Genomic DNA, 27,412 nt, shown 5'->3' with positions numbered 1-27,412 from the left:
ATTCAATTCCGTTTTTTGTGTTAAAAATCCCTTTTAGTTTCTTTCAGGATTAATTTAATTCAGTATAAATCATTACAAACATATAAACTTGAGAAGTTATTTTTTATGAAAGCGATATTTAAATGTCGTATAATGTTTCATCTCAAAATTTATTAGCGCCAATTAGGGATGAAAAAGAACATATGTTTAGCAAAGATCTATCTGCCCAAAATTCAAACAATGTAGACCATGTTTATTTTGGTGGATATGACGAGTTTTTTGTTGATACTCTTCCAAATGATCTTAAATGTCCAGTTTGCTTTTTGGCTTTGCGTCATCCTATCCAAATTGAGGAATGTGGTCACAGGTTTTGCGAATCGTGCTTTAATCGACTAGAAAGGTAACCAGGTTGTTTAGTTAAAGAGTTTTCTTTATTTATATTTAAAAAGAAATTTAGTTTATTTTCATTTTTACTGTTTTCAATGTTGTCGTTTTTATTAAAAACAAATTTTTTACTTGTCTGCGTACAAGTTGATTACGTTATTTGACACAGATTTTAGAATATTGCTACTCAGAGTTTATGTGTTACCACAATCATCAGGCAAGTAGTAAAAACTTAATTTTGCTCGGATTTCTTGAGTAAAACTTACGGCTTAAAAATGTTTTTGATTGTTTAGAGACGAAAATTGGTTAGCAGTTAAGTTTAATGTTAGAAATAATTTGTTATTAGTTAGTCTCTGTTATTAATTTTGAAATAGCAAGACAATTCAATTGATTAATAATAAAATTAAGGGTGTTAAAAAATTGTTTAAAACTTACTTTAATTTTTTTATGTAATAAAAAAATAATATGCATTTATATAATAATACATGTACAAAACATACACACATGTATAACACGCACATATGCATAGATAGGCATACATATACGCATAGACATATACATCAGGAAAAAGAATTAAACTTAATTTAAAAATAAAAACTTTGTTTTGATTTCAGAAATAGTTGATATACTTTAGGAAATTTTCTGAATAGAGCAGCGCATTTTTTAAATATCCTTCTCTATACGTAAATTATTTGAATAGCTTATATTTTTTTGTAAAATACTTTTCTCATGAGTAGTTGCAAAACTATTTTTATCACTTAAATGTTTTAAAATAGTTCCTCGCTTCCACTATACTTCATTGAGACAATGTTTTTATTTAAATCCTTCTTCTTATATATATGTCAACAAAATATTTTTGACATTATTAGACAACCAATACAGAATTTTTTTAATTTATTTACATTAAAAAATGTATTTAAAACAAACCTATTAAGATATGAAGTCATATTCATAATAATAATTGCATTTTGAATAATGGCTGCATTTTAAGATATACTACCCTACTATTTTAATTTTACAAAATATTTGCATTTGATTTAAGTAAAATGGCAGGTTTGATTATTTTTACTGATTTTATTTAAATAGTGGTCACAATTGTTAATAATATTAATTATAATGATAATAATTAATAAAGTTATTTTTTAAAATATGCTGAGTAAGCAAAAAAAAAGCGTAAAACATGCAGTCACAAGAATTAACTTACATTTATAATTAGCAATATTTAAGACTTATGTTTGAAATTTTACGAGAATAAAAAATATATATAAAAGTGCTTCAAGAAAACTTTTTCCGAATAACTATTCAAAGTAAAATGACAGATATGAACCTGAAACAACTGGTCATTTTACTCATCAGTTCTATCTACAAGTTAATTAAAATAATGAGAAAACTTTAGATTTAAATAGAGTATATTTCTGATTTTTATTTCATTTCTGACATATTTGAGTTCTAGTTTAAAAAAAAAATTGAAACTGAGAAATAAATGCAACAACAGTTTTTTTCAATAAATCAGAAACTTGTATCATTTATAATAAACGCCAATTAGTGTTGCATGCCGGAGTTTATATTTGTTTTAAACATTTTTCAATTATTGCTTGTGGGATTTTCATTTTATATAACGCTATTAAAATTTCTCGATTTTTTATTTTATCGCATAACAAATAGTTACTATAACATTATAAAATAAAGCGGCCGTGGCGCAGTGGTTTAGAGCGCTTGCTTTAAAAGCTGGAGATCCAGGTTCGGAACGAACTCTAGGCATATATTCGCGTCACGGTAAGGAAGGAGGCGTGATCTTCCTGGTTAAATGCACTTCCGAGGTGCTCTCTGACATGACCATTAGGTCTTCTTGGGGCACCTATACAACAAAATAAAATAAATAAAATAAAATAAAAACATTATATACCGTAAAACCACACTTTGGGCAGTTTTTACATTATCAATAAAATGTAATGTTTTGTCTCATAATAATTTATGGACGTTTTTATTCTTTTTTTCTTCCTGATATATAGACACAAAAAAAAAAAGTATGTAATTTTATTGTGTTTTTTCTTCTTCTAGTATCTGTTTTTTAAAAAAGCGTATGTGTCTAAAGTAACCACTGCGATGGTTTTTTTTTAGATAAGGTGACCATATTTGAAAAATACCAGATTTATGTTATAATGTTATAGCAACTATTTGTTATGCGATAAAATAAAAAATCGAGAAATTTTAATAGTGTTATATAAAATGAAAATCTCACAAGCAATAATTGAAAAATGTTTAAAACAAGGAATAAATTTGGTATGTATAAATACTAATGGTATTTAAATCAGGCCCGTTGCCTGATTTTATTACCATTTTTTTAAAAGGGGAGCACTTTTTCAAGAGACGCCAATAATAAAATAAAAATAAAGGCACCCAAGGGCAATTATTTTAGCGTCTATATTCATCTATTTTTTTGATAAGATTTTGCATAAATTTAATAAAATGATTAATTTTATTTTTTATATTTTCAAGACGTTTTTGCCTTGCCCTTTTTTGTGTTGTACTAACAATTTTTGAATATATGCTTAATTTCAATTTTCTAGTGGCCAAACAGGATAAAGAGCAGGGGAGCACGTGCCCCCCCCCCACTCCCGCCCTGCCTACAGTCTAGTTTAAATAGGTTGGACTAAAAACTCGTTCATTTGTTTTAAAATAGCATATGAAGAAACTAAATTATGGAAAAAATATTAAACAATATTTGCATTTTTAAATCACAGATATTTTTCATAATAATGAATTATTTTCAGCAACACTTAATCTTTTTAAATTTTTTCTGCAAATTCTAAGGAGCTATATTTTCTTAAATAAAATTTAACGAACAAAATAGCTTCCAAAGTTTTCATTGTAAGTTGGGATTTCCCTTTCCCAAGAAGAAAACTTTTTCTTTGTGCCATATAAATTAGTTCTCCAAATTTCGTCGAACAATTTATTGTCATCGAATGTAATTTCTATTGATTTTTTCAAAAAAATTATAGTTTCAATAATTTCAATCCATTCAACTTCATAGTTAAGTAAAGACCATTTAAAAACTTCAACCTGATTAAAGTGACCCGTCCACTCATCTATATACTCTAGACAGACACTGTAAAAATGTCTACTTCTTACAGAAATTGGAAATGACTACTTTCTTCGGTAACTTGCAAATGCTGTCTTACCATGAAAGGTAGAAATTTTTTTTCTTTTCTAGATTATATTTGGTCTTTCAAATCGTTTAATACTACGGCAACTTCAGCATAGAAATATCATCTTTCTCAATTTTTTTTGCCGTGTTATGAGAAACATTGGCAAAAAACAGTACTATTTAAGCCATTTCGTTATTGAAAAAGTCAAATAAAAGTTTCGGAAATTTTTCTAGCTTAAAAAGTATGATCTTAGTGGCTGATAAAACTTAAGAACTCTTTCGATAGCTGGAAGTAAGGCCAACCAACGAACTTTTGAGAATCCTAGCAATTTTTGATATTCCACACCGGCCTCTATTGTTATTACCGTTTCGTTTAAAACCTCCGAAATTGGTATTGGTGTTGTCTGCAGAAATAGCCAAAACTTTTAAAAAAATATTGTTAGCACTAATGCATTTAAAGATAACTTATGATAAAATATCTGATGTATCTCCATTTACGCAATCCATGTTAATCTGCTGAATTTGCACTTCCTCTTTAACATCAAAATAACGAGCCCAAAATTGAATACATTTTAATGTCCTTGTTGTTTGATGCATCAGAAAGAATTGACACATATGATGTTTTTAATAAAGCATTTTCTGAGTTTCACAATATTTATTAAACACGTTTACAATTATTGCTTCACATTTTGTACGCTCTCAAGCAAATCTTGGATTATAAAATTTCTTAATTAGCTTTGATGTACAGCACTTCTAAAGTTATGGTTGTGTTTGATTGTGTGGAATGCAATTGTTCCTTCTTGAATGGCTAATATTTTTTCATTTTGACCAAAGCTCCGACTCTTTATCAACTTTGTAATTTTGTTTGACGATATAGAAGCATCCAATGCCATTTTGTGTTTGATAGATTTGAAATGATCTTGAATTGCAGACCGTCCACGACTACTAATATCAAATAGGCTTTTAGTACATTTGAGAAGCTCATCTTTGATCTGCGTTAAAAAAGCAAACATTTTCTTTAAATTATCATTAAATGTGTTTAACCTTCTCTGCTTACTGTTCATATTTTGAATTTGATGTATATATATATAAGTTATAAAAACCTTAAATTACTTTTTTATGAACACATATTTTTATGAACTTCTTATGAAAATAAATCGCAAAGCGTTGTTTACAATATTTAGGGGAAAAGATATTACAAGGCAGACAAAATTTGCGTAAAACGAGCGTATTTTCTTTGTTGCGGTTGAAAAATCTTTTGAAGTAATTTTTTTCTTCTCTAATGGGACTTTTAAAAACTTTTTTTTTAATGTTTAAGGGAAATAAATTTAGTTTCGTGTTTTATAGTTAAGTTTATAGGAATTTTATTCATTTTGTTTTTTTAATTATATTTTAGAAAATTCATTTATTAAAAGACTTTCAAATAATACTTTTTGAAAGAATTTTATTTGCTATTTTTTAATATATAAACGCGTACACAAACGCGTACAAACCCCAAACGCGCAAAACTACCATCTAACGCTTACTGTACGCACCAAAGGCGTACAGTAAGCGTTTGACGTTACGTTTTTAAATATGTTTTATATTAACAACTGAATGGTTTTCATATACAATATATAGAATAACTACAAAATAAGTTTAATTTTATTTATAAGAATGTATAATATATATATATATATATATTTATATAATAGTGTAAGAACATGTATAAAATGTAATAATATATAAAAAGCTCTATTATATATAAGAACTAATATATAGAAATTTTTGCAAATAAAACTGTTAAGCTATATGCACAATTAGTTTTAAAATCTTAGTTAAAAAATTTCTATATATTAATTCGGGCCGGCTTTTTATTTGGGAAGGGAGGGGGGCAAGGTCGTTAATTTTCTAATAGTAAATTAAAAATAAAAGATTTTACGCCTGACCTTAAAAAAAAACGCGATTTTAAATTTAATCAACAAAAAATTACTAAGTTTACCTAAAAATATAATTTACGCACGATTTTCTACTGTAATACGTAGTATCATTTGTGCGTTATTTCCCCTAGGAGTCATTTCAAAAAGTTGCACAATTTTTTTTATAAAGAAGTTCAAAAGTTCATTTTTTTTTTATTAAATGTTAAATTTTTAAAGCAATTTTTAAAAATCTGTAAGCTTTTTTTTGTTTAAGAATTTTATCAATGTTTTTCGAGAACTTTGTTCAATTTTTTTTCTTTCTTTTACTTATAGAAATAATTTTATCTTAAGAATAAAAAATAATCTCGTGTCACATAATATTTAAATTTGAGAAAAAATTTGTTTGGGTATGAGTACAGAAAAAGAGAGTCCGAGAAAGATTAAAAATTTGAAAAATATAAAAAATTCATGAGCATTGAAAAATATATTGCTTATAAAAAACCTGACGAACCTTTAACAGTACTCAAAAATAATTCCATAATTTTATTGCACATTGAAGTAGATAATGAACCAGTTATTTTAAAGAAATCAAATGATTTATCGGAAGATATTTTTACAAAAAATACATAATTTATTGGATTGTGGAAAGTGGCCAATTGTTCGATCTAGCAACATTGTGGTCCATTTAATTAAACGTGGCCCTTTTTAAATTACAAAGGAAAAATACCCTGAAGATAGAAATGGTCAACATTTTTCTTGCACTTATTACAATAGAAAACTTGCAAATGGAAAAACCCTTTGCCGTAGATGGGTGGTTTATTCAGATGGTTTATTCTAAAAATTCCGTATTTTATTTTTGCTGTCTACTTTTTGATAATAATTTAAAGTCAAACTTAGTCTCTGATGGGTTCAATAAATGGAGACATTTAACTGAAACATTGGGAATTCATGAAAATAGCGTCTCCCATATGAAATATTATCAACAGTGGGCGGAAACTGAAATATGATTAAAAACTGGAAAAACTGTAGAACTTAAAATTATAGAAAAAGACAGTTTGCGATGGCAAAATGTTCTTTTTCGGTTAATGAGTATCACTCTTTACCTAGCTGAAAACAATATGGTTTTTCGGGGGAGTTCAGATAAAATGTTTACACCTCAAAACGGCAAAGTCTTAGGAATAATACAGGCGCTTGCAAAATTTGAGCTTGTGATGCGAAAATATTTACCACTTGCAATAAAAGGTGGCACTTTAGATCATTACTGCGGAAAAAATATTCAAAATGAGTTAATAGATTTATCGTCTCAAAAAGTTAATGATGAAATAATAAACCGAGTCTTGAAAGCCGTTTACAATTCAATCATTGTTGATTGTACACCTGATATTTCTAGAAAAGAACAACTTTACTTTTTAGGATTCTTTTCTGTTTCTGATTCTACAGGCTTAGGACTTACTGAAGTTTTAATCGATTTGCTAACTAAGCAAGGACTTGAAATCTCTAACTGCAGAGGTCAAAGGTATGATAATGGATCAAATATGAAAGGAAAGGTTAATAGGGTACAAAAAAGGATTTTAAATCTTAATCCTTTACCATTATATGTTTCCTGCGGCAGCCAAAGTTTAAATTTGGCAATAAGTGACTCTGCACTGTGGGAGGTATGATAAAAATATTTTCATCTTTAACGAAGGCGAATGATTTTGAATTCCTCATACATACTTTCAAAAATAGCCATTTAATATGTACACTATCACCGGATAATAAAAAATTTTTTTTAGCAAGTTCTGTGCTAGGATAATGCTTTGCGCTTGCTTGTAACACAACTTGTAAGGGTTTGTTGTCCAATTTAGGCTGATGTTTTTATTTTTATGTAAAACTGGTTAATTTGCCATCGGATTTTTCTTTTCCACATCTTCATATGTGTGCATATTTTTTGTAGAGATTGATTTGATCGTTTTCGTTTACATTACTTTTTCTTACGTTGTGGAGATGAACCATCATATGTGCTATGAAGCACCGGTGATGGTTTATCGGTGTCAAGCAGCCTTTCACTGAAAATAGTTAACCCTTCACTGAATTAATCTTTTTAAGTACTTTTTAAATTTTTTAGATTTTTCTTGTTGTATATTAAATAATCTCTTGAAATCAGGTTTTAAAAACGTGTATTGATGAAAAGGCTAACGTATAATTGGGATTCACATTAAAGTTAAACCATGAGTTAAACTCAATAAAGTTCAGGTTGTAGTGAAGATACAACTTTTAAAGTTTAGAGTTCTTTGCGCAATATCTATCAATAGCAACTTCTTAAATTACTTTCAAAAGTGCAAGACATACCTAGGCTGGTTATTTTTGTAATCTTTTTGAATGGTTTGAAGATACTTTTAGATATAACTATAGTTAAAGCAATTTAATGTATCAATCAAAAAATAATTCGTGCTGTGACGGTTTAATTACTAATGAAACACAAACGCACACAGCCTAGTTAACGTATCCATTTTAATGAAGCTGGTCAGAATCTTCAAAATTAACTAAGTGTCACCAAATATTCGGCAGCTGAATATATGGTGCTTTGGCCAAGCGCATAGTCGAACATTCGGTATTTGGTACTCGGCAAAATCACTACTCGTGACATCTCTAGTGATCTCTACTGGTTTGACATTTGACAAGGTTTCTTCGTGTTTTTCTTTGTTGCCGTGACTTCTGTTTGTTTCAGTTTTGGTTTGGTTTTCAGTTTCTGTTTGGTTGTTGTTTGGTTTTGTTAAGTCTCTTGTGTTTGAAAGTATCAGGTTCATTTGTAGTAGTATAATCATTAATATCTTCAAATGACACATTTTTTCCTTGTTCAACATTAAGTTTGAAACGCTTAGACCTACAACTTGGTTTTACATAGTCTTACAACTTGATGGCCTGCAGAGCTGGTTTAATGCACAAATTATTAAAAGATTCCGAAATTGTAAAAATTATCGCATGTTCAAAAACAAAAACTGAGTCAATCATAAACCAGGTAACAAGCCCCACACTGTTGATCAACTGGTGAATTCATTAGATAGCATTTCATGTTTTAGTCTTTCCACAGATGCTGGCAATCACGTTTTACATAAAAAATTTCAGATCGTTGTTCAATACTTTCACTGGAAGGTAGGTGGTATCCAAACCAAAACTCTTATGTTAGTTAAAACGCTTTGCACAATTGCATACAAAAGTTTCAACAGCAATGAAGATTGCTGTCGAAACAGTTATCTTGAAAATATTTAATTATTTTTCTATGTACACAGTTAAAGCAGAAGCTTTAACACATTTAAAACAGAAGATTTATGCAAATATGAGGATATTAGTTATAATCAGTTTGTTTCCAGCTATTGAAATATATTAGGAAAGCCTAAAGAAAGTGACAGAAAAGAAGATTATAAATGCTTTATGGCATAAGTTAAACTAGTATATGAAGCATGCATTCTTTATTTAAAAAAGTAGTTGAAACCTTTTGATGAACTTTAGTGCTTTGTTTGAATGCAGGGTCTGCGTCTCGAAGCTTTTCTTATTACGATACGATAAAATATCGGAATGTGCGTATCGTAAGATTTTTTATGTTACGATAGTATCGTAACCAAAAAATTTGAACGATAAAGTTTCGATATTTATCGATTCATTACGATATTTATCGTTCAATTACCATAAACATCGTAACTCATATCGTAACTTAAACGATAACGATACTTATCGGTTCAATACGATGTTACTTTTTCCGACTAAAAAAATAATTTTTTTAAAAACCTAAATAACTTTAATAAAATTACTGACAAGTGCACTATTTAATGTAAAAAAAGAAATAAACAAAACTTTATTTGTAATTTTGATTTTTAATTTATTTAAGACTTAAGCGGAAGCAAAAAACAACTAAAAACAAAAAATAACAATGTTTTACTTGATAAATTGTTGGCTTGACATGTTTAACATGTTAAGGTTCGTGCTTGTGACTTAATATAAGAATAATATTAAAATTTAATCTCAAAGACAAGGTTTATTGAAATCACTAAATCACCATATGGCAAATTTTATAAACTCTAAGCAGTGAAATAGACCAATGACGCCACTTATGCAATGAACCAATTTAAGTTAGTCATCCATTTCAACTGCTGATGTAAGTATTGAAGTGGAAGATCCCTGACTTGAAACAGCTGAGTTCTCAGAGTCATTGGTAGAAGCCTCTTCAAACAATTCTTCTTTTTCATCCTGACTGGTTAGAAACCATCTTTTGATCTTGATCTTAGGGAAGTTTTGCTGATGTTCAACAATTTTTCAACTTGTTCAGGCTGCAATTTTGTTCTTTTATAAGAGACGATTCTACCACCGGCACTAAAGGCTCTTTCTGAAGATGCTGAGGAAGCAGGTACACATTTTTAGTAGCTTGAGAAAGGAGAGGAAATTTGTACATATTTGCTTTCCGAAATTCCAGCACGTCTACACCAACAACCCCTGGGAGGTTTTTAAAATATTTCCCATTCAGTGACAATGTCCCATTCAATTCAAGTGTCCAACTTTGCAGGTGGAGCCGGACCAGAATAGGAAGTCATAAGTGCGTGAGCTTCTTCCATTCCAACATTATAGAAAGGATCATCTTCTGCAATATGACCTTGGATTTCACCATGTAACCGTTCATTAAATAACCTTGTTGCAGCAATCCATTCCTGATAAGCATTGGATTGAGTAATCAGTGCCTCATATGCTTCATCAAATCCATCCAGTTTTTTCAGAGCTCTTTCCTTGTACAAGGGGTTAAGCAAGTTGGCAACAGAGTAAAAAAGGTTTTGACAACCAGTGTCCGGAAAACGAACATCCAAGTTTTCCACCATTTTTTGGTGAAATATTTTTGCTGTTGGTGATGCCTCACCAGCCTTGATGAAATCCAGGCATTTGTGCCTCAGTGTTTAAATGTTTGAGATAACGAGGTGAATGCTTACTTCTTTGTCAGCAGAGAAACACTCTGAAATTTCAGCAACTCTCCTCAGAATAAGCAAAATTTTATCATAAAGATTGAACTCATCTTCTGAAAGAATGACTGGAGCTAGTTTGGTGTACACAAAGTGTACTGAGAAGTTTAAATTGCGCTTGCATTGTATTAAACTATAAACTAAATTGCTATAAAAGCTAAAAAGGATGTTAAAGTAAAAATTAGTTACCTCTTTTTTAATTCTTTGTTCAGACAAAGGTGACTTATGGCATCTTGAACTTAATTCAGTTGCTCTTTGGATTACTTCACGAAAATCCAAACTGTCAAAACCTTTTGTTTCTTTGACAGTTGCTTCAACTGCCAAATTCAAAAGATGATCAGCACACAAAAGAGATGCATCTACAAAATTGCAATTGTTTATTGCCGCCTTCATATTAGCGGCTGAATCATGGGCACACACAACGGAGGAAACTCCATTGTTTCCGGCCAACTCTGAGACATTTCTGAAAAGCAAAGTAAAATTAGTTGCTTGCTTTATGATATTTTAAAATACAAACTAATACTTTTGTTGTTATTTTAGATATAAGTAAAAGTATTAATTTGCGCCATTAATTTTAAACTAAATGGCGGTTTTGCTTTTTTGTAACAAAAAGTTATCTAAATAATTCAAACGGTTAACTTAATTTACAGAAATTTTAACCTAATAAAGATAAAGTACTAAAACATACATCTTTAACCGGAATTCTTCACTCACATAGTGCAATTTACTGGTTCGGTATGCATCATTGTTTCTGCTATGCCAGAGGTCAGTTGAGATTGTAAATCCAACGGTCTTAGGCAATTTCTCCTTTAGAATGTCATCCACACAGATTTTCACATTTTTGTACAACAATGGCAACCTAAAATTAAAATATAAAATTAGTTATTATCGGTATTTCTCGTTACATATCAATTTGGTTACCTACTAAGAAAACCAAAAAAAAAGTTGGTGTGGATTGGTCTTAAAAAATTAGCTTTTTAAAAAATTAAGTTCTCTTGGAACTCCCATTGAATTGACTCCCCACCCCAAAATAAAATTTATTTAAAACAACTAAAGTTTTGTATACTTGAACCGGGAGTATGTTGTTGCAGCCTTCACATTTATTTTTGGATTCCAGAAGTGAACAAAATCTTTAAAAGCTTCATGTTCAACCAAAGAGAATGACAAATTTAAACGGGTTAAAAACTTGACAATTTCAATGTCTCCTCTAAGCTGTTCACGGTCTTGTGGCTTGTATTTTACCCAATGCCTTAGATTTTGGACCTTTTCTACTGATGGTCCGAAAAGTCTTCCTTGTTTAACTTTACTGCCCAACACTAATGGCATCTTATCATCTTAGACCTGCTCATAAGCCTCTTGTTCATTGTAGATTTAAAAATTATTATGAAACCTGTTAAAATACCTAATATTGAAACATTCATCAACATTTATTGAAAGTTATTAATATTTATCGTTAAATCTTGTTAAATCTTGGTATTGTAATAGTAATAATAACTAACACATATGAAAATAAAAGTTAATATTTAAATTAAAAAAGTAAAAACTTTTCTAAACTTTATTGCACCTGTTCTAACTCATCAAAAGGAACATGGCGCTTTTTCTCCAGGGCTGCAAACTGAACAGGATGCTTCCTTGTCAAATGTGATCTCATGTCAGATGTGTTTCTGTCCGTCAACTTGCAAATTGCAAAACAATACTTGCATTCTGCAGTAACAAGTCGCTCTTCATCAGGTGTAGTACTGACCTCTTCATCAAAGTGATTCCAAATTTCGGTCCTTGGCCTTGGCATTCTTCAAAATGTTGTTCAATTACAATTTTAATACTAATTTAAAATAAATTTTTAACATCTTTCCTTATAAAAAAAAAATTATTTTAAGAGCCTTATAATGTATATCTAAGTAATTTAAAGAGTATTCAAAAACCTTTTCTAAGAGTTTTTAAAAACGTTTTTATTACAACTAGCTAGTTAATTTCGGTTCAGTAAAACCGTATTTGAAACTGTAACCAAAACCAAAAAAAAGTTATTTTTAAAAAAAATAACCACGAAAAAAATTAAACTATTTAATTGGTGATTTTAATTTTGATTGTTTACAGTATCCGTCAAATACAATATTAAAGAGTTTTACAATGACTTATTTACAAACGGAGCGTTTCTCTTAAAAAAGGAATCATTAAATGCGATATCATAAATCATTTTCCAATTTTTTTCTCCACAAATACAGATTCTAAATTAACACTAGATAAAAAAATAGCTTTTGTAAACGCATTTATAGCAAAGCAACTTTAGCATGATTTAATGATCAATTATCAATGCTTCATTGGCACCATATTGATCATTTTCAGGACGCCAACTTAGCCTATAGCAATTTTCTTAAAACATTCTATGATATTTATGACGCAAATTTTCCTAAAATTGAAATAAACCAAATGCTTAAAAAAATAACATCCCCATAAATAACCAATGTACTAAGAAAATTTTCCACAATTAAACAAAAATTATATATTAAGTACATGAAATCCAAATCAGTTGAAAATAAAACCATTTACAAAAATTATGCTAGAGAGTTCGAAAGACAAAGAAAAAATTTTTAGTTTTTTTTTAGAAAAAAAGGTAGTTTTCTCTGATCAACTTAAAATTGCCAAAGTAACGGTAAAATTGTCAAAGTAAACAAAATTTGATAGTTATTGCAAACAACTATCAAAATTATTAATATATATATATATATATATATATATATATATATATATATATATATATATATATATATATATATACATATATATATGTATTATATATATATATATATATATATATATATATATATATATATATATATATATATATATATGTATATATATATATATATATATATATATATATATATATATATATATATATATATATATATATATATAATTAATTAGTAAAAAACACTTATCTAACTTTTATCTTCGACTCGGAGTTTCACCATCGCTGGATCATCAGGAAGAGTCCAGGAACTCTTCCTGATGATCCAGCGATGGTGAAACTCCGAGTCGAAGATAAAAGTTAGATAAGTGTTTTTTACTAATTAATTATATATATATATATATATATATATATATATATATATATATATATATATATATATATATATATATATATATATATATATATATATATATATATATATATATATAGAGAGAGAGAGAGAGAGAGAGAGAGAGAGAGAGAGAGAGAGAGAGAGAGAGAGAGTTCTATATATATATGCTAGAGAGTTCGATATATATATATATATGCTAGAGAGTTCGAAAGACAAAGAAAAAATTTTTAGTTTTTTTTTAGAAAAAAAGGTAGTTTTCTCTGATCAACTTAAAATTGCCAAAGTAACGGTAAAATTGTCAAAGTAAACAAAATTTGATAGTTATTGCAAACAACTATCAAAATTATTAATATATTTATTCAAATTTATATTTATTCAAATTTGTTTGAATAAATAAATATTTGAAAAAATAAAATAGATTTGTTTTTGTAATGATTTATGGCATTGGTATAAGGCATTTAATGTGGTACTAGCCCATAAAAATTAAATATACATGGTATAAGGCATTTAAACGATCAGTATGTAACATGATTTGATAAAAAATAGAGCATGTGAAAATATTTTAATATTTGATGATCGCTTAAAGAATGATTTTTGAATAGTAACTTGATTCAATTGTCACGTGATTTCAATTAAAAATTACTACAATTGTTGTAATTAAAAATTGATTTACCCACAAACGATTAAAACATCAATATAATTAGGAAATCATCATGGCCCCACATATCAAGTTAAAACAACAAAATTATTTTCCGCAAATGTTTCTTTTATATATACGAAATTGTCATTTCTTAAATTAGGACTTTCTTAAAGCATAGGACTTTGTTAGGTCACACCACGGTATGTTTTTATTTAAAAAACTAAACAGTTGGATTGTTCTCCTAACCGCCTGAGCCGTTTTTAACAATTTAATCTAAAAAATGGGATTCAAAATTAGGCGATCATTAATTTTTATTAATATTTTAATCAATAAATTGAGAAAATATATTGCAAAATAACTTAACTTAACATTTAGTTATATCTATTACAAAATATTGTAAAATATCTAATATAAAACAACTAAACATTAAGTTATATTTAATACAAAATATTGTAAAATATCGAAACCAAAAGATTTTTTATCGGAACGTATCGAATCATATCGAAACTCAAAAAATATCGTTATACATTTTTTAGCGATAAATTATGCGATATTTATCGCTAAAAGCGATATTGATATTGTGCATATCGATACCCAAACGATATTTTATCGGAATCATATCGAAACATATCGGATCATAGCAATTCATATCGAAGTAAATTGTAAAAATAAAAAAAATAAAACAGAAAATAAAATAAAAGTAAACATTTGTGTTGAGAACTTTTAAAACTAATTCTTTTACACAAAAATAATTCTGCTCCTATAATATTGGATGAAATTAACTCTAAATCTAAAAAATTCTGTAAAATTAGTTACAAAAAACTGTGTTAATATCATTCCTGCCATTAATTAATACATTTGGTAGAAGAAGTGAAATCATAGTTAAGTTTATGGCTACCCTCCAATTTTAAAACACCTATTTTCAAACATTTTTTTTATTACATTTTCTGTTTTATCAGTTTACATTATAATTGTTTGTTTTGCTTTTTATCTTTTTATTTTATTTTAATTTTTGTGTGAGGTTATTAAGTTGCTCCAAAAATATGGCAAATGTGTTCAGAGTGGCTACGAAGCTCAGCCCTAATGGTTCTAAGCAAGAACTCTGGATCAGAACCATAAGCACAAGTCAGAGTTAAAGTTATCTTACAAAAATATGCTGCAAATATAAACAAAAACTTGGAAGTTGTTCATATGCTGATTACACTGATAAATTTAAAATTCATTGAAGCATGAATGTAATTAATCTGAAAGATTTTTAATTTCATTAAATTCCAATTCAATTATTTTATAAACTCTAATTTCCATTAAAATGTATTAATTGTTATTATATTATTGTTTTTTTCCAATAAATATTCACCAAAAATGATTCTTTCCATTGTAATTTGAGTTAGTATATTGACATTCATAGTTTTTCTAAGTCATCTTGATTGAACCAAGTAAATCCATAAAAGAGTTACTTGAACCTGAACGAAGCCATTGTCCCAAGTAACACCTTTTTGTGGGTTCTAAAATTTCTTTACTGTCTAAAAATGTGGTTAGCACTTCGCAAAACATGTATAGTATTCTCTGCTTTCCCCTACAAGTATTATATATACTTAAAAAAATATTCTATAAATTCCTATTGATATAACAATTTTATACGACATAATGTTAAAAATGATGCATAGTTTAAAAAAGCATTTATAAATAACAGTTTTTTGAAAGAGGTTAGAAGTAAATCAATTTAAATATTTTTTAAATTAATACTTGTACAATCTCTTTTTAGACAACAAGGAATCTTGTTTTGTCCTCTTGATAGGCAAGTAATCGATTTAGATAAAGTAAGTTGTTATTATTTACAGTGTTAAATATTATATGAAACTGTTTTCTAAAAACTAATGGTCTTCACCTTTGTTTTGCTTTGCTTATCTTACTAAAATAAAATTTTTATTATTGCAAATAAACACATTTTTTTGTAATTGTAATAACATGTTCATTTGCAATTGGTACTTAGCAAAAAGTTTTACATACCGTCAAAGGGGGTTACTTTGACCAAAAAACTTGCACCTTAACACTTTAGTAATGTTATATTTAATATGAATTGTAGTAAGTTAGTAAAAACATTTTTAAACTATTAAATAAAAGATTCCCTATCCATCCATACCACTTTTTTAAATATTTAAAAATATTTATTTTTGATTATTTTAAAAATTTGGCCAAAGTTACCCAGGGGTTGGGGTTACTTTGACCACTTGTTGTTTTCTCATATAAAATGCATTGTAAAAATATTCTAGTACAAAGATACTCCACCCATTGAGTAACTATGGCCCAAAGGAAAGTAATAGACAAATTTAAAAATTCAAAATCTTATTTATTTATAAAACATTAGAAGCAAAACACAACATTGAACTTAATTGAAAAAATTGGTTACACATGTAAAACTGAAACCTGTCAAGTAAATTCTAAACTAAAAGATTTTAGTTGCAAACTAAAGCACTTAAAAAGGAAAAAAAACATCCAGTTCAGGAACTTTAAAATGTCCTCTTTTGTTCAATAGTTTTGGAGGCTCAATTTTTGAAATGACATCCTTCCAACTGTAAATTAACTTGTCTTTCTTCTGGGGCCAAATCCAGCACTTGCTTTTCTTCTCCATGCAATCAATTGTTGGCCCTTCTTCATTTACATCAGGCATCTTGTCAATGAGTCCTGCATAGTAGTTTTGTCATACAACACCACTACAAAATTGCCTTCCTTCAAACACTTCTTTTCGTCCAAGCTCATTGTAGGAAAATCCTGTCTTTCAAGTCCAGTATTATCTTCACTTTCTGAAAAGTTTAAATTATCTGAAATGTTGTGGAGTGACATAATTGAGTCATCATCACTAATGCTATCAGGACTGCCAATTTCTTCTTCACAGATAATCTTTCTTGGTTTTTTACTTTTGCCTCCATTGCTCTTTGAAGGGACGTTTTCCTAGAGTAACAAATCTTCATAGCAAATGCTTTTGCCAGGTAGTGCATTCAATTTCTTTCGCTTCCTCTTCTCTTTTGTGTTACTTTTACACTCATCTCTTTTCTTAGAAATGTGTTCAATAAAGGTTTCACTGACAATGCTGGAGTCCACTTCTTTCTGCGGAAGTCTTTTAAGAACATTTTCTTTGCAGAGTGGATAAATACCAGTTTTTCTAAATCCCGAAACAATATTGTTTCCTTTTTCTGCATAAAGTTCATCAATCAGCTCTTTTAGCAGTCTAGGGAATATATCTTTTGGAATATTTGCCAGATTTCTTCCATGTTTAGATTCTTTCCAAGTGGCCAAAGTTACCCCACTTAGGCTGGAATAGGTTATGCCATAACATTCTTAGCAATAAACAAAAAAAATTGATTACATATTATTGTAATAATTTAGATAATGTCTAACAACTATATATATATATAAGTAATTAGAGTACTTACTTGCTTTGTAAATTCGTATTTAGTTAGGTGTACATGGAAAAGTTTGGAAGGTAAATATTGATGTAACCATAACAACAAAACTTTTACTGCCAGTAGTGCCAACCTAAAAAAAGCTGAAAAATTAAATACCCACATAATAATTAAAGTTAAAGTGTAATCTATGATTTGCATGTATTAAAGTGGGAAAAAATATATATTTAATGGAGTTATCAGCTAAATAATCTTTTTACCGAAGTGTGGCCAAAGTTACCCCCTTTGACGGTACCATAGAACCACAAGTTCTTAAATTAAGTTTCACTTATTTTCAGAACATAAGTATTTCTATTTAAAAGAAGATGAAACTCATTTAAAATTTTAAATGTTGTGTATTTTCATCAATTTAGTATTCTGATGAGTAGAAAGTAAAATCTGTGCTAAAAAATAATGCATTATCATTATTTTATAATTATAAAATGTTTAATTAACTCATTGTTAGCAACTGATAACAATTACTCTCAACAAATTTTTTTCTTGTTCCATGTAACAACAAGAAAAGTAGTAAATACTGGAAAAAATGATGAAAAACTAAAACCTATCAAAAATTATTTTAGTTATTTTATACATTGCTTAGCGTTTTATAAAAAGATAAGTAAAGATTGAGCCTTATACTTGCAGAAAAAACAAAAGAATGAAAGACTTTTAAAAAAAAGTTAGGAAAAAAAAGGATTTGAGACTGCAGTTTATTGTGTTGTTTTAAAAAAAAAGAAAGTAATTGTATTTTCTTAAGTTTAGTATATTTATATATTTGTAAACTTTTTTATAATTTATTGATTATGCATTAAATATTTCATGTCGTTGTTTGTAGACAAACAATGACATGAACGAGCACTATTATGTAATTTTTTATATTCTTTTTTTTTTTAATTTTCTTGAAAGTTTATTAGTTTAAAAGTTTGTTTCAACAATCATAGATGTTAAAAATTCTTTTAATTTAGTTGTCAGACCAAGGTCTAACCTACTTCTTATATCTTGACCAGGTTTTTAAATTACTTCCTCAACATTAACTATTCAATATTAGGATGAGTTGTGAAAAATTAGTTGCCAATCAAACTGCTCTAAACTCTGCAATGTTTTTACTTTGATTTATTGATTTAATAATCTAACATGGTTTATTCTCTTAGTTTTTTTTTCTATTAAGTGTGTTTTTCTTATTGAATATCCTATGAAGTATTACTGTTAAAACAGAGTTGAAAAATCAAAGTTTACATTGAATTAAACTTAAAAAAGTTGATTATTATTTTATAATTAAAATTTCTAGCCTTTGCAACAAGTTAAAAAAAATAATCTACATTCCTTTTAAAAGGTTGCTGATTTTGAAAAAAAACTTTTGCTTTGGGAAGCTCTAGATTTATTAAGAGGACAATATTCTCACATCAGTATGTTAACCCAGGAAAAAAATTTCTATAAAATTTCTATAAACTATTGAAATATTTAGGCACTTCCATTACTGTGCATAATTTTTTCTTTTTCTTAATTTTTATACATAAAAACTGGGACTTGAAGCAATATGAATACTATTGAGAAAACAGTTGAGAAATAAGACAAATTTTTTCCACTCATCAATAAAAACCATATTTTTAACAAATGAAACAACAATTCTTGTTTTGACTAATTTATAGTCGTCTTCAGTTGGGTTTAAAAACTTGTTTAATTTTATATACAAATATTCTACAATAATTAAATATAAATTACAATTTTTTTTACAATTATGACAAAATAGGCAATAACAAAAAGTACAATAAAAATAAATTTAAATATTTTGCTAAAGATTAACTACTTTTAAAATATTTTAAACTAATATGTGAAAAGAGATATCTTATAAACTGTTTAGCTGTTTGTTCATATCTGAATTTTTCCATTCAATGAATAAACTTTCCTTGATTTTATGCTTGAATTATCAAAACAATTATTGTTAGCATGGAGATGTTTGTATATGTGTGAGTTTTTGTCTCTACTGTAGTTTTCAATCATTCATTAATAATATTTTATATATTAAGATACCAAAAAACGGGAAAGCAGAAAATTATTTTTAAAAATGGCTTGAAAACAGATTAATATCGAAATTTTTTTGATCAAAATTTTTTTTTTGAAATTATTGAAAATTAATTTTAAGGAATTAATTCGAGAAAAAAAAAATTAAAGTTCATTTAGAAGGAATTATGCCAAAAAATGTCAAAAATGCCTTTACGAAATAATGTTGAAATTTGGTCTTAGGAATTAAGAAACTGGCAAAGAGGTAGAACATGCGAGAAGTGTTGCTTCCTCAACTGACAAATATGTAGAACATGCAACAAGTGCTTGGCATGCATCGACTGAGGGTTTGGTTTGGGCAGGAAGTTTATCAATTTAAAAAAATTGAATCATAATAATTTTTTTAATTTTTAACATTATTCAAATTTTAATTATTTCAATGTTAATCATTTTCTACTAATTTCGATCTTTTACTGCTTTTAGGATTTTTTTTACAATTTATTTCTTTTTTCACAATTTTGATTTTATTCTTTATTTCGATATTAATCCGAAAAGTCCCTTTTCAAATTAGTTCAGTTTGGCTGTTTTCGATACTGTTACTATTACCCCCTTAAAACTAGAATGATAATTTTTCGTTGTAATGTTGTTGTTAAAGTTTTTTTATTACTCAAGTTAAAATAAATAAACTGACAAAAATAAAATAAATTAGAACTAAAGTTAATATACTTTGTTTTTAGATCTTTCTAGATAAAGCGGCAAACAGAGTAATATTATCATCTCCTGTTAAATGTCGTCATTTTGAACGTGAGTGCGATTGGGTTGGAGACTTAAGGTCTATTGATGTAAGTGTTATTCTCCTATTTTAAATTAATATATCTATGAAATAGATGTAAAAAAAATTTTAAATCTCTAAGACTTTAAAAATTATTTACAATCAATTTTTTTGTCAAATTTTTTTTGTATGATTTGTTGTATTTTTCCTTGTGTATGCATGGTATAAACTGTTTATGAGTTATTTTGCTAAACTATTTTTAAATTCTTTAAAGAATCATATTACAAGCTGCGCTTATGTGGAGGTAGCATGTCCAAATGAATGTAAAAGTTTTATTATGCGTAAAGATGTAACATGTCATCTACAGTCAGATTGTGAGTACCGAATTGTTGAGTGTCAATATTGTTGGAAAAAATGCTTTTTTAACAGTTTTCAGGTTTGTTCTTACTTTACAATTTTTTTTTTAAGATGTTATTTCACCATGATTTCATTCACCATTTTGAAGTTTTTATATCAGTTTTTTTTACCTTAGTTGGTCTCTAAATAATATGATTGTTCAGTTTACTTTTTCAGAATTTTACATTTTTATTTTAACTTATTAAATAATAAAAATTTTAAACAGTTTCAGTATCTAAAACATTGAATGTTTTATTATCTAATGTTTTGTTATTAAAATATTTCATATTTTCAGTGTAAATAAATTAACAGCTTGATGTTGTTTGACTTAAATGATAATTTATTTAATAAAACTAAAATAGGTTTCTAATTAGGACACTGTAAAAGTTCCGGTTACAATATGATGGAAAACTGAAAACCCAGCAGTATTAACAATAAAGTTACAATTAAACCTTTTACTAATTATGCTTATAATGAGTTCTTAAAAATGTTCTTAATATCCATAATAATGAGTTCTTAAAAATATTCTTAATATCCATAATAATGAGTTCTTAAAAATATTCTTAATATCCATAATAATGAGTTCTTAAAAATATTCTTAATATCCATAATAAGGGAGCATCCATAAAGTATGTACAAATTTGTGCGTTTTTGGGGAACCCAAAATATAAAACATTTAACAATTGATATACCTGTCACCTTTTGAATAAATATTAGATTACCTTATATTTAATACTAACAATTTTATTGACATGTATTGAACTTTAAAGAAAAAAGGTTTTAAATAAACTTGAAGAGATTTCTAGGTAACTTACTATTTTGCATGATGTCAAAGGTCAAAAAGTGTTTTTGTTGCGTCCGTTGACCTCATCTTTTACATGATCTTTAATTTATTTTTTTACTCAAAGTTTGTGAATGTCTATTTCTGTTTGTACTGATTTTTATTAAGTTAAAGGCTTTTTAGTTAAATATTTAGTTTTAACATACAGTGATGGATCCAACATATTTTGGTGTATGAGATGCAAACATGGAGCAAACTTCAAACATTTGTATGTTTATACTTATGTAAAATGATGATGCTTAGCAAAAAATTATGATGATTGGAGGCTGGGAATAAAAAAGCCCTAAAGTTTCATATACAAAATTTGTAAATCTACATTTCATAGTTGATATAAACTGTTAAGATATAAATTCTTTTTAAAAAATATAGGAGTATGTCCTACTTTAATGTCTTTCGGTCGACGGGGAGTATATATATTTATATATATATATATATATATATATATATATATATATATATATATATATATATATATATATATATATATATATATATATATATATATATGTATATATATATATATATATGTATGTATATATTGCTTATACTAATATTTTAAAGCCAATATTTAATAATAATAGGCCAAATATTGAAAAATAGTTTGTATATTATACATTTTTGGTAGCTTTTTTGATTTAATTGCTTAAATCATCTACCAAATAAAAATCTCTATTTCATAAAAATGTTGATTTAGAGTGGTTTGTATCTTTATCAAATATTGTACAACATAAAACTAAAACAATTTTTATCAGTTATAAATGATAATGGGATATCATTTATATTTAGTTCATCTTCTTGAAGCACTTCTACAAATAAGCAAAATGGAAAATATAAAATCTTTGCAGTAGAATCATTAAGGCAGATTTTATAGTTCATTCAATATTTAAATATGCTACATTCTCTTCGTTTTTAACCAAGACAAACTCATTGATGTTTGGACAAATATTTTTGTTACAAGTTGAACAATTAAATTGAATTGTCTGAAAATCTTGAATTAAAAATTTAAAAACAGCTGAGCCATTGCATTCTGTATTAAGAGTACTGAAAGTTAATAAATCATTTGGTTTTAATCTCATAACAAGAAGAATCCATATAGTTTTTACCTTATCCCATTCACAACTTTCAATAAGAGAAATTATATCAAATAGAAATTATATCATGCGGTAGTGGTGTAGTGGTAAGAGCGCTCGCTTTGTAAGCGAGAGGTTCGGAGTTCGACTCCCACCACGTCCCTGGAAGTACCGCGCTCAACTTAGTTTCTCCGCGCAGCGGCCTTGCTCGGCAAGGTTTGTGTTTCGGAGTTAAAGAGTTGAGAGAGGGTTGCACCATGAATAATAACTAAAAAAAACAACACAAAAAACACAAAAAAAATGAGTAGCCTCCTCGACTGTAGTGGCCCCCCTCGGGCCTTGGGGAGGTGAATAATCTAAAAAAAAAAAAAAAAAAAAAAAAAAAGTTTATAATTATATATTTTGAGCTTTTATTATTTAAGCTCAAATAAAGTAATTGCATTTTAATTTTGAGTTAGATAATTGTTGTTCTAATTTCTTTTAAATCATTTTAAAGTGTGGATTTTAACCGTATTAGGTTGATTCTATCCTCCATAATTGTATGTTAAATAGTTAAATAAACAGTAAATGAAGTATAAAGAACTGAAAAAAGCTTTAATTAATGCAATGTAAGGTTTTTAAATAAGAAATGTGCATAGGCATTTATGTTGAAAAAAGAGACAATATTTAATTATGTAACAGAGCTTTAGTTTTTTAAATTTTGTTAAATTGATTATTTTTGCATGCTTATTTTCCAAAAATAATACGCCAAATCAATATATTTGCATAACTGTTTCAATTTTTTTTTTTTTTTTTAAAACTTAAACAGTTCCTTAAAATGTTTATATATATATATATATATATATATATATATATATATATATATATATATATATATATATATATATATATATATATATATATATATATATATATATATATATATAATATATATAATATATATATATATATGTATATATAATTATGTATATATATATTTTATATATATATATATATGTATATATATGTAGAATTTTTTGGGTTTGAAATTATTTTGAAATTGTAATGTGTAGTTTTCATATTGTTTTTTAACATCCTTGAGCGTAAATATGTGTTTTAGAAAGGAAAAAAAAAGGGTCAAAAATGTATGTAAGTTGAACTCCTTTAGATAATAAAAAATGTTTTGCTTTAGATTTGAACTATTCAAGTTTTTTTTGATGATCTGGGGGAAAATTTCCACATACAATCTTGGGGGAAAAATTTCCACATATAAGGTGTGTGGTGTTGGACTGAGTACAAATTTAGCTTTAATGTAAATTTTGGGATGACAAATTTTGTCATATGAGACTCAAGTAGGGCATTCATAGCTTAAAGTGATGCTTTTAAGGCAGAGGCCTAAAAAATTCTTTTAAGCATTCATTTCAATTTAATTTATAATTAATAAAAAAACTAAATTTATTTTATAGTTGGCTAATAAAGAGTAGATACTCTATTGATACTCTGTGGAAGCTTTCTTGAGTGTGTCTCTATAAATATGATCATAACATTTTATAATATTTCTATACTGTTTAGAACCACTTAAACAAGTGCCCAGAACAACCGATAGAGTGTGTGAACAAATGTGGAAAAAAAGATATATTACGTGTTATGGTATTTTTTTAAATAGTGTTCTTGAAAAAAAATATTTTATAGTATTATACTACAAAAAATGTTAAAATAAAAATAATAAGTTTGTGTTTTATATTTTAGATGAATAATCATGTTGAAAATGATTGTCCATTAACTCTTCAACCTTGCCAATACTTTAAAATTGGGTGCGTTTTTAAGGTATTTAATACTATTTGCATAATAATGTACTGTGATTGTTAATACTAAATTGTATTAATAGTAAATTATTATGTATAAATTAATATATATTGTTTTACTTTCAAATCTTTAATACAAGGGGGAGGGGGAACATTAATTTTGGAAAGTTTTCCTACCCCGTTTATTAATTTTTACTTGTTAACAACAAAAATTTATATTTAATAACTAAAAAACATTTTGTGAAAATCGGCCTAAATAGAAAATAATTATTTCGTCAGTGATAAAGATAAAAACTTTCCATGTAAACAGGCCTAGTAAATCTCAATTATTTAAAATGAGCTTTTGCTTTATTTCTCACCAAAGTATTACACCTATATCAGTATATTAAATCCTATTGAAATTATGATAATGCAGCTGTTAGAAAATGCTCATTTGACTGCAAGCCATGCTAGAATTAAATAGTTTTATGCATGGTTTGTAAAAAATATTAGTTTGGATTTATAAACTATAATACAAGTTCCTGTTTATTAGATTTGAGAAAAATCCCCCTTCCCTTCCCTTCCCCCTACTTTCTAAAACCCCCACCCTCTCGTTTATTGGATCTGGACTAAAATTCCCACCCCCCTTCCTTTTAATCCCCCTTCTCCTCCCTCCTCCTTAGAGCACATCTTTTAAAAATTAAGAATCTATCGTTTTTTACTCTCTGTTTTCCATATCCTTTCCATGAAGATGAAATTTTAACTCCAGGCCTATAAATTTTAAATCCAGCTCCCTTCTCATTATATATATGCTATACTTTGATTTTTAATTATATAATATATATATATATATATATATATATATATATATATATATATATATATATATATATATATATATATATATATAATTTAGGGTACAAAAGACGAACAAAAAAATCATGCAATTTCTTCCTCAGACCTTCATCTTTCATTAGCAATTGACAAAGTCAACTCACTTGAAATAACTGTTAGTCAACATGAAGAAAAAATCAATAATTTAAAAAATTTATTTGATTCCATCATAAGTAGTGGAGAGTTTGTTGAAAGATCAGTTAAATCTACAGAGAAACGTGTTAGTGAGTTAGAAAAAGACATTTTTAACATTGAAAATAAATGTCTTTTAGTATCAGCGTCTTCAAATAACGCCTTTATATGGTCCATAGATAACATAGCTAGCAGAATATCTAAAGAGTACAAATCGTCAAAAGAACAAGACATATGTAGCAGTCCGTTTTATTCAGCTCCATTTGGTTACAAACTCTTTTTGCAAATTTATTTGAACGGATATGGTGAGTACAGAGGAAAGGGTATCTCTTTATTTCTTCATATAATGAAGGGAGAATACGATAATTTGCTAGATTGGCCATTCACAAAGAAAATCACAATGTCTCTGCTGGATCAAAGCGAAAGTAGAGAACATAAAACTTTTATTATAGATCCTCATGCAAACGATCCTGAATATTTTACAAAACCAGTATCACAATCTAAAAGAGTAGGATGTATAATACCCCATAGAATATTGAGCAACCCTGGGTTAACTATGAATAATACAATAATGATCAAGTGTGAAATTCAACCCTAAATTAGAAAAGAAGACGTTAAAATAGCAAAAAGAAAAAATAAATAAATAACTTATTTAATGTTTATTATGAACATATTTGACAATAACAAAAACTTATAATTCGATGAATTAGTTTAAACAGCATGTAAGCACAATTATTAAACCAAAGTTTGCTGCGAGCAGTAAACAGATAACAAATGATGTAAATATTTCAAAGTAAACCTTGCGAACAAACATTTTTATTTTCAAAAATTTTTTAATAAACAAAAAAACCTAATTTTTCTTATTTTATATTGCTCATAAAAAATTTTAAAACTTGTTTTAAGTTTAAAAAAGTAATTTTTGCTTAATTGTTTTTTAGCAAACCTTTGTTTATTTATAATCAGTTTTTTTCAAAATGTTTTAATACAAATTTATTCAAAAGTAAAGTTTTTTTATTTAATTTTTAATTGATAAGAACTTAATTTTATAAATATATTGTTTGCAACTTACTTATTGCAATATATATATATATATATATATATATATATATATATATATATATATATATATATATATATATATATATATATATATATATATATATATACATACATATATACATACTATTTTCTTAAATGTTTTATTACTTTAAATATAAAAAAACAGTGTTTTATATATATATATAACCAAACCTTAACAAAGTTGCATAGGTTTGGTCTATTCTTGAGTCGTTTCTCCATTCAGATTTTTTTTTGAAAGTTTCCCGCGCAGAAATTTCCAAAAAAAAATGTTCGGAAAATTGGCTTCAGGCATTTAGAGCACAAATTTTAATTGAAAGTTTTTTTATGTTTTTTTTTTCTAAAATTTCAATTATACTAACTTTTTAATCCGCTTTTATGAATTATTTTACATCTTTTTCAAACTTCTTCATAAAATTTAGTTTTTTATTCTATTGATAAGACTAAATCTTTATTGTCTTTGTTATCTTTATGAAACATTATACGGTATTATACGGCTAAATAAAAAATAAATAAAAATTTCACCTATGCATAAACTTTGTCAATAGATTTTTATAATTTGAAAGTTTTGTTAGCTTTTTGCACCGATTCTTTTCATACCATAAAGAAAAACGTTTAATGGTTTGATTTTAAAGTTCTTGTCATAAAAAAAATTCTGTTCCAATATTTATGTTAATAAATAACCACCACCGAAAGTTTTTTCCTTTTAGTTTATTGTTTAAGCAACTTTTTTTTTTAAACTCTTTTTAATAAATTAAAATTTTTTTAAACTCTTTTTAATTGAATGTGTGTGTTTTTAATGTACGCGTTATATTTACACAAACTAGAAAAAATGAAAATCTGCATAAACGCAAGGTGGAATAAACACGCTGAACAACTTTACAGACAACAACTTTATATACAACG

General features: G+C 27.0%; 1 protein-coding gene across 1 annotated transcript; it reads left to right on the top strand.

Annotated features, from left to right (window-relative positions):
- The first annotated feature begins 56 nt into the window (after positions 1–56).
- Positions 57–26,263, top strand: LOC100212853 (TNF receptor-associated factor 4). Its single transcript, XM_065810060.1, has 7 exons — positions 57–379; positions 15,883–15,937; positions 20,299–20,403; positions 20,608–20,769; positions 24,192–24,269; positions 24,369–24,446; positions 25,320–26,263. Exons 1-7 carry the CDS (start codon positions 123–125, stop codon positions 26,025–26,027), a joined length of 1,443 nt encoding a protein of 480 aa, XP_065666132.1. The 5' UTR covers positions 57–122; the 3' UTR covers positions 26,028–26,263.
- Positions 26,264–27,412: the final 1,149 nt, after the last annotated feature.

The sequence above is a fragment of the Hydra vulgaris genome, chromosome 11 (genome assembly GCF_038396675.1).
Source record: "Hydra vulgaris chromosome 11, alternate assembly HydraT2T_AEP".
Taxonomy (NCBI): domain Eukaryota; kingdom Metazoa; phylum Cnidaria; class Hydrozoa; order Anthoathecata; family Hydridae; genus Hydra; species Hydra vulgaris.
Note: the sequence above shows the minus strand (reverse complement) of the source record. Positions and strands in the feature narration are given on the sequence as shown.

What these genes read in the sequence shown, in the direction of transcription:
- LOC100212853 (XM_065810060.1), top strand. Translation starts at nt 123, where the DNA reads ATGTCGTATAATGTTTCATCTCAAAATTTATTAGCGCCAATTAGGGAT. An exon ending in TGCTTTAATCGACTAGAAAG is followed by an intron (nt 380 to 15,882) that starts GTAACCAGGTTG and finishes ATCTCTTTTTAG; the next exon opens with ACAACAAGGAATCTTGTTTT. An exon ending in AAGATATATTACGTGTTATG is followed by an intron (nt 24,270 to 24,368) that starts GTATTTTTTTAA and finishes TTTATATTTTAG; the next exon opens with ATGAATAATCATGTTGAAAA.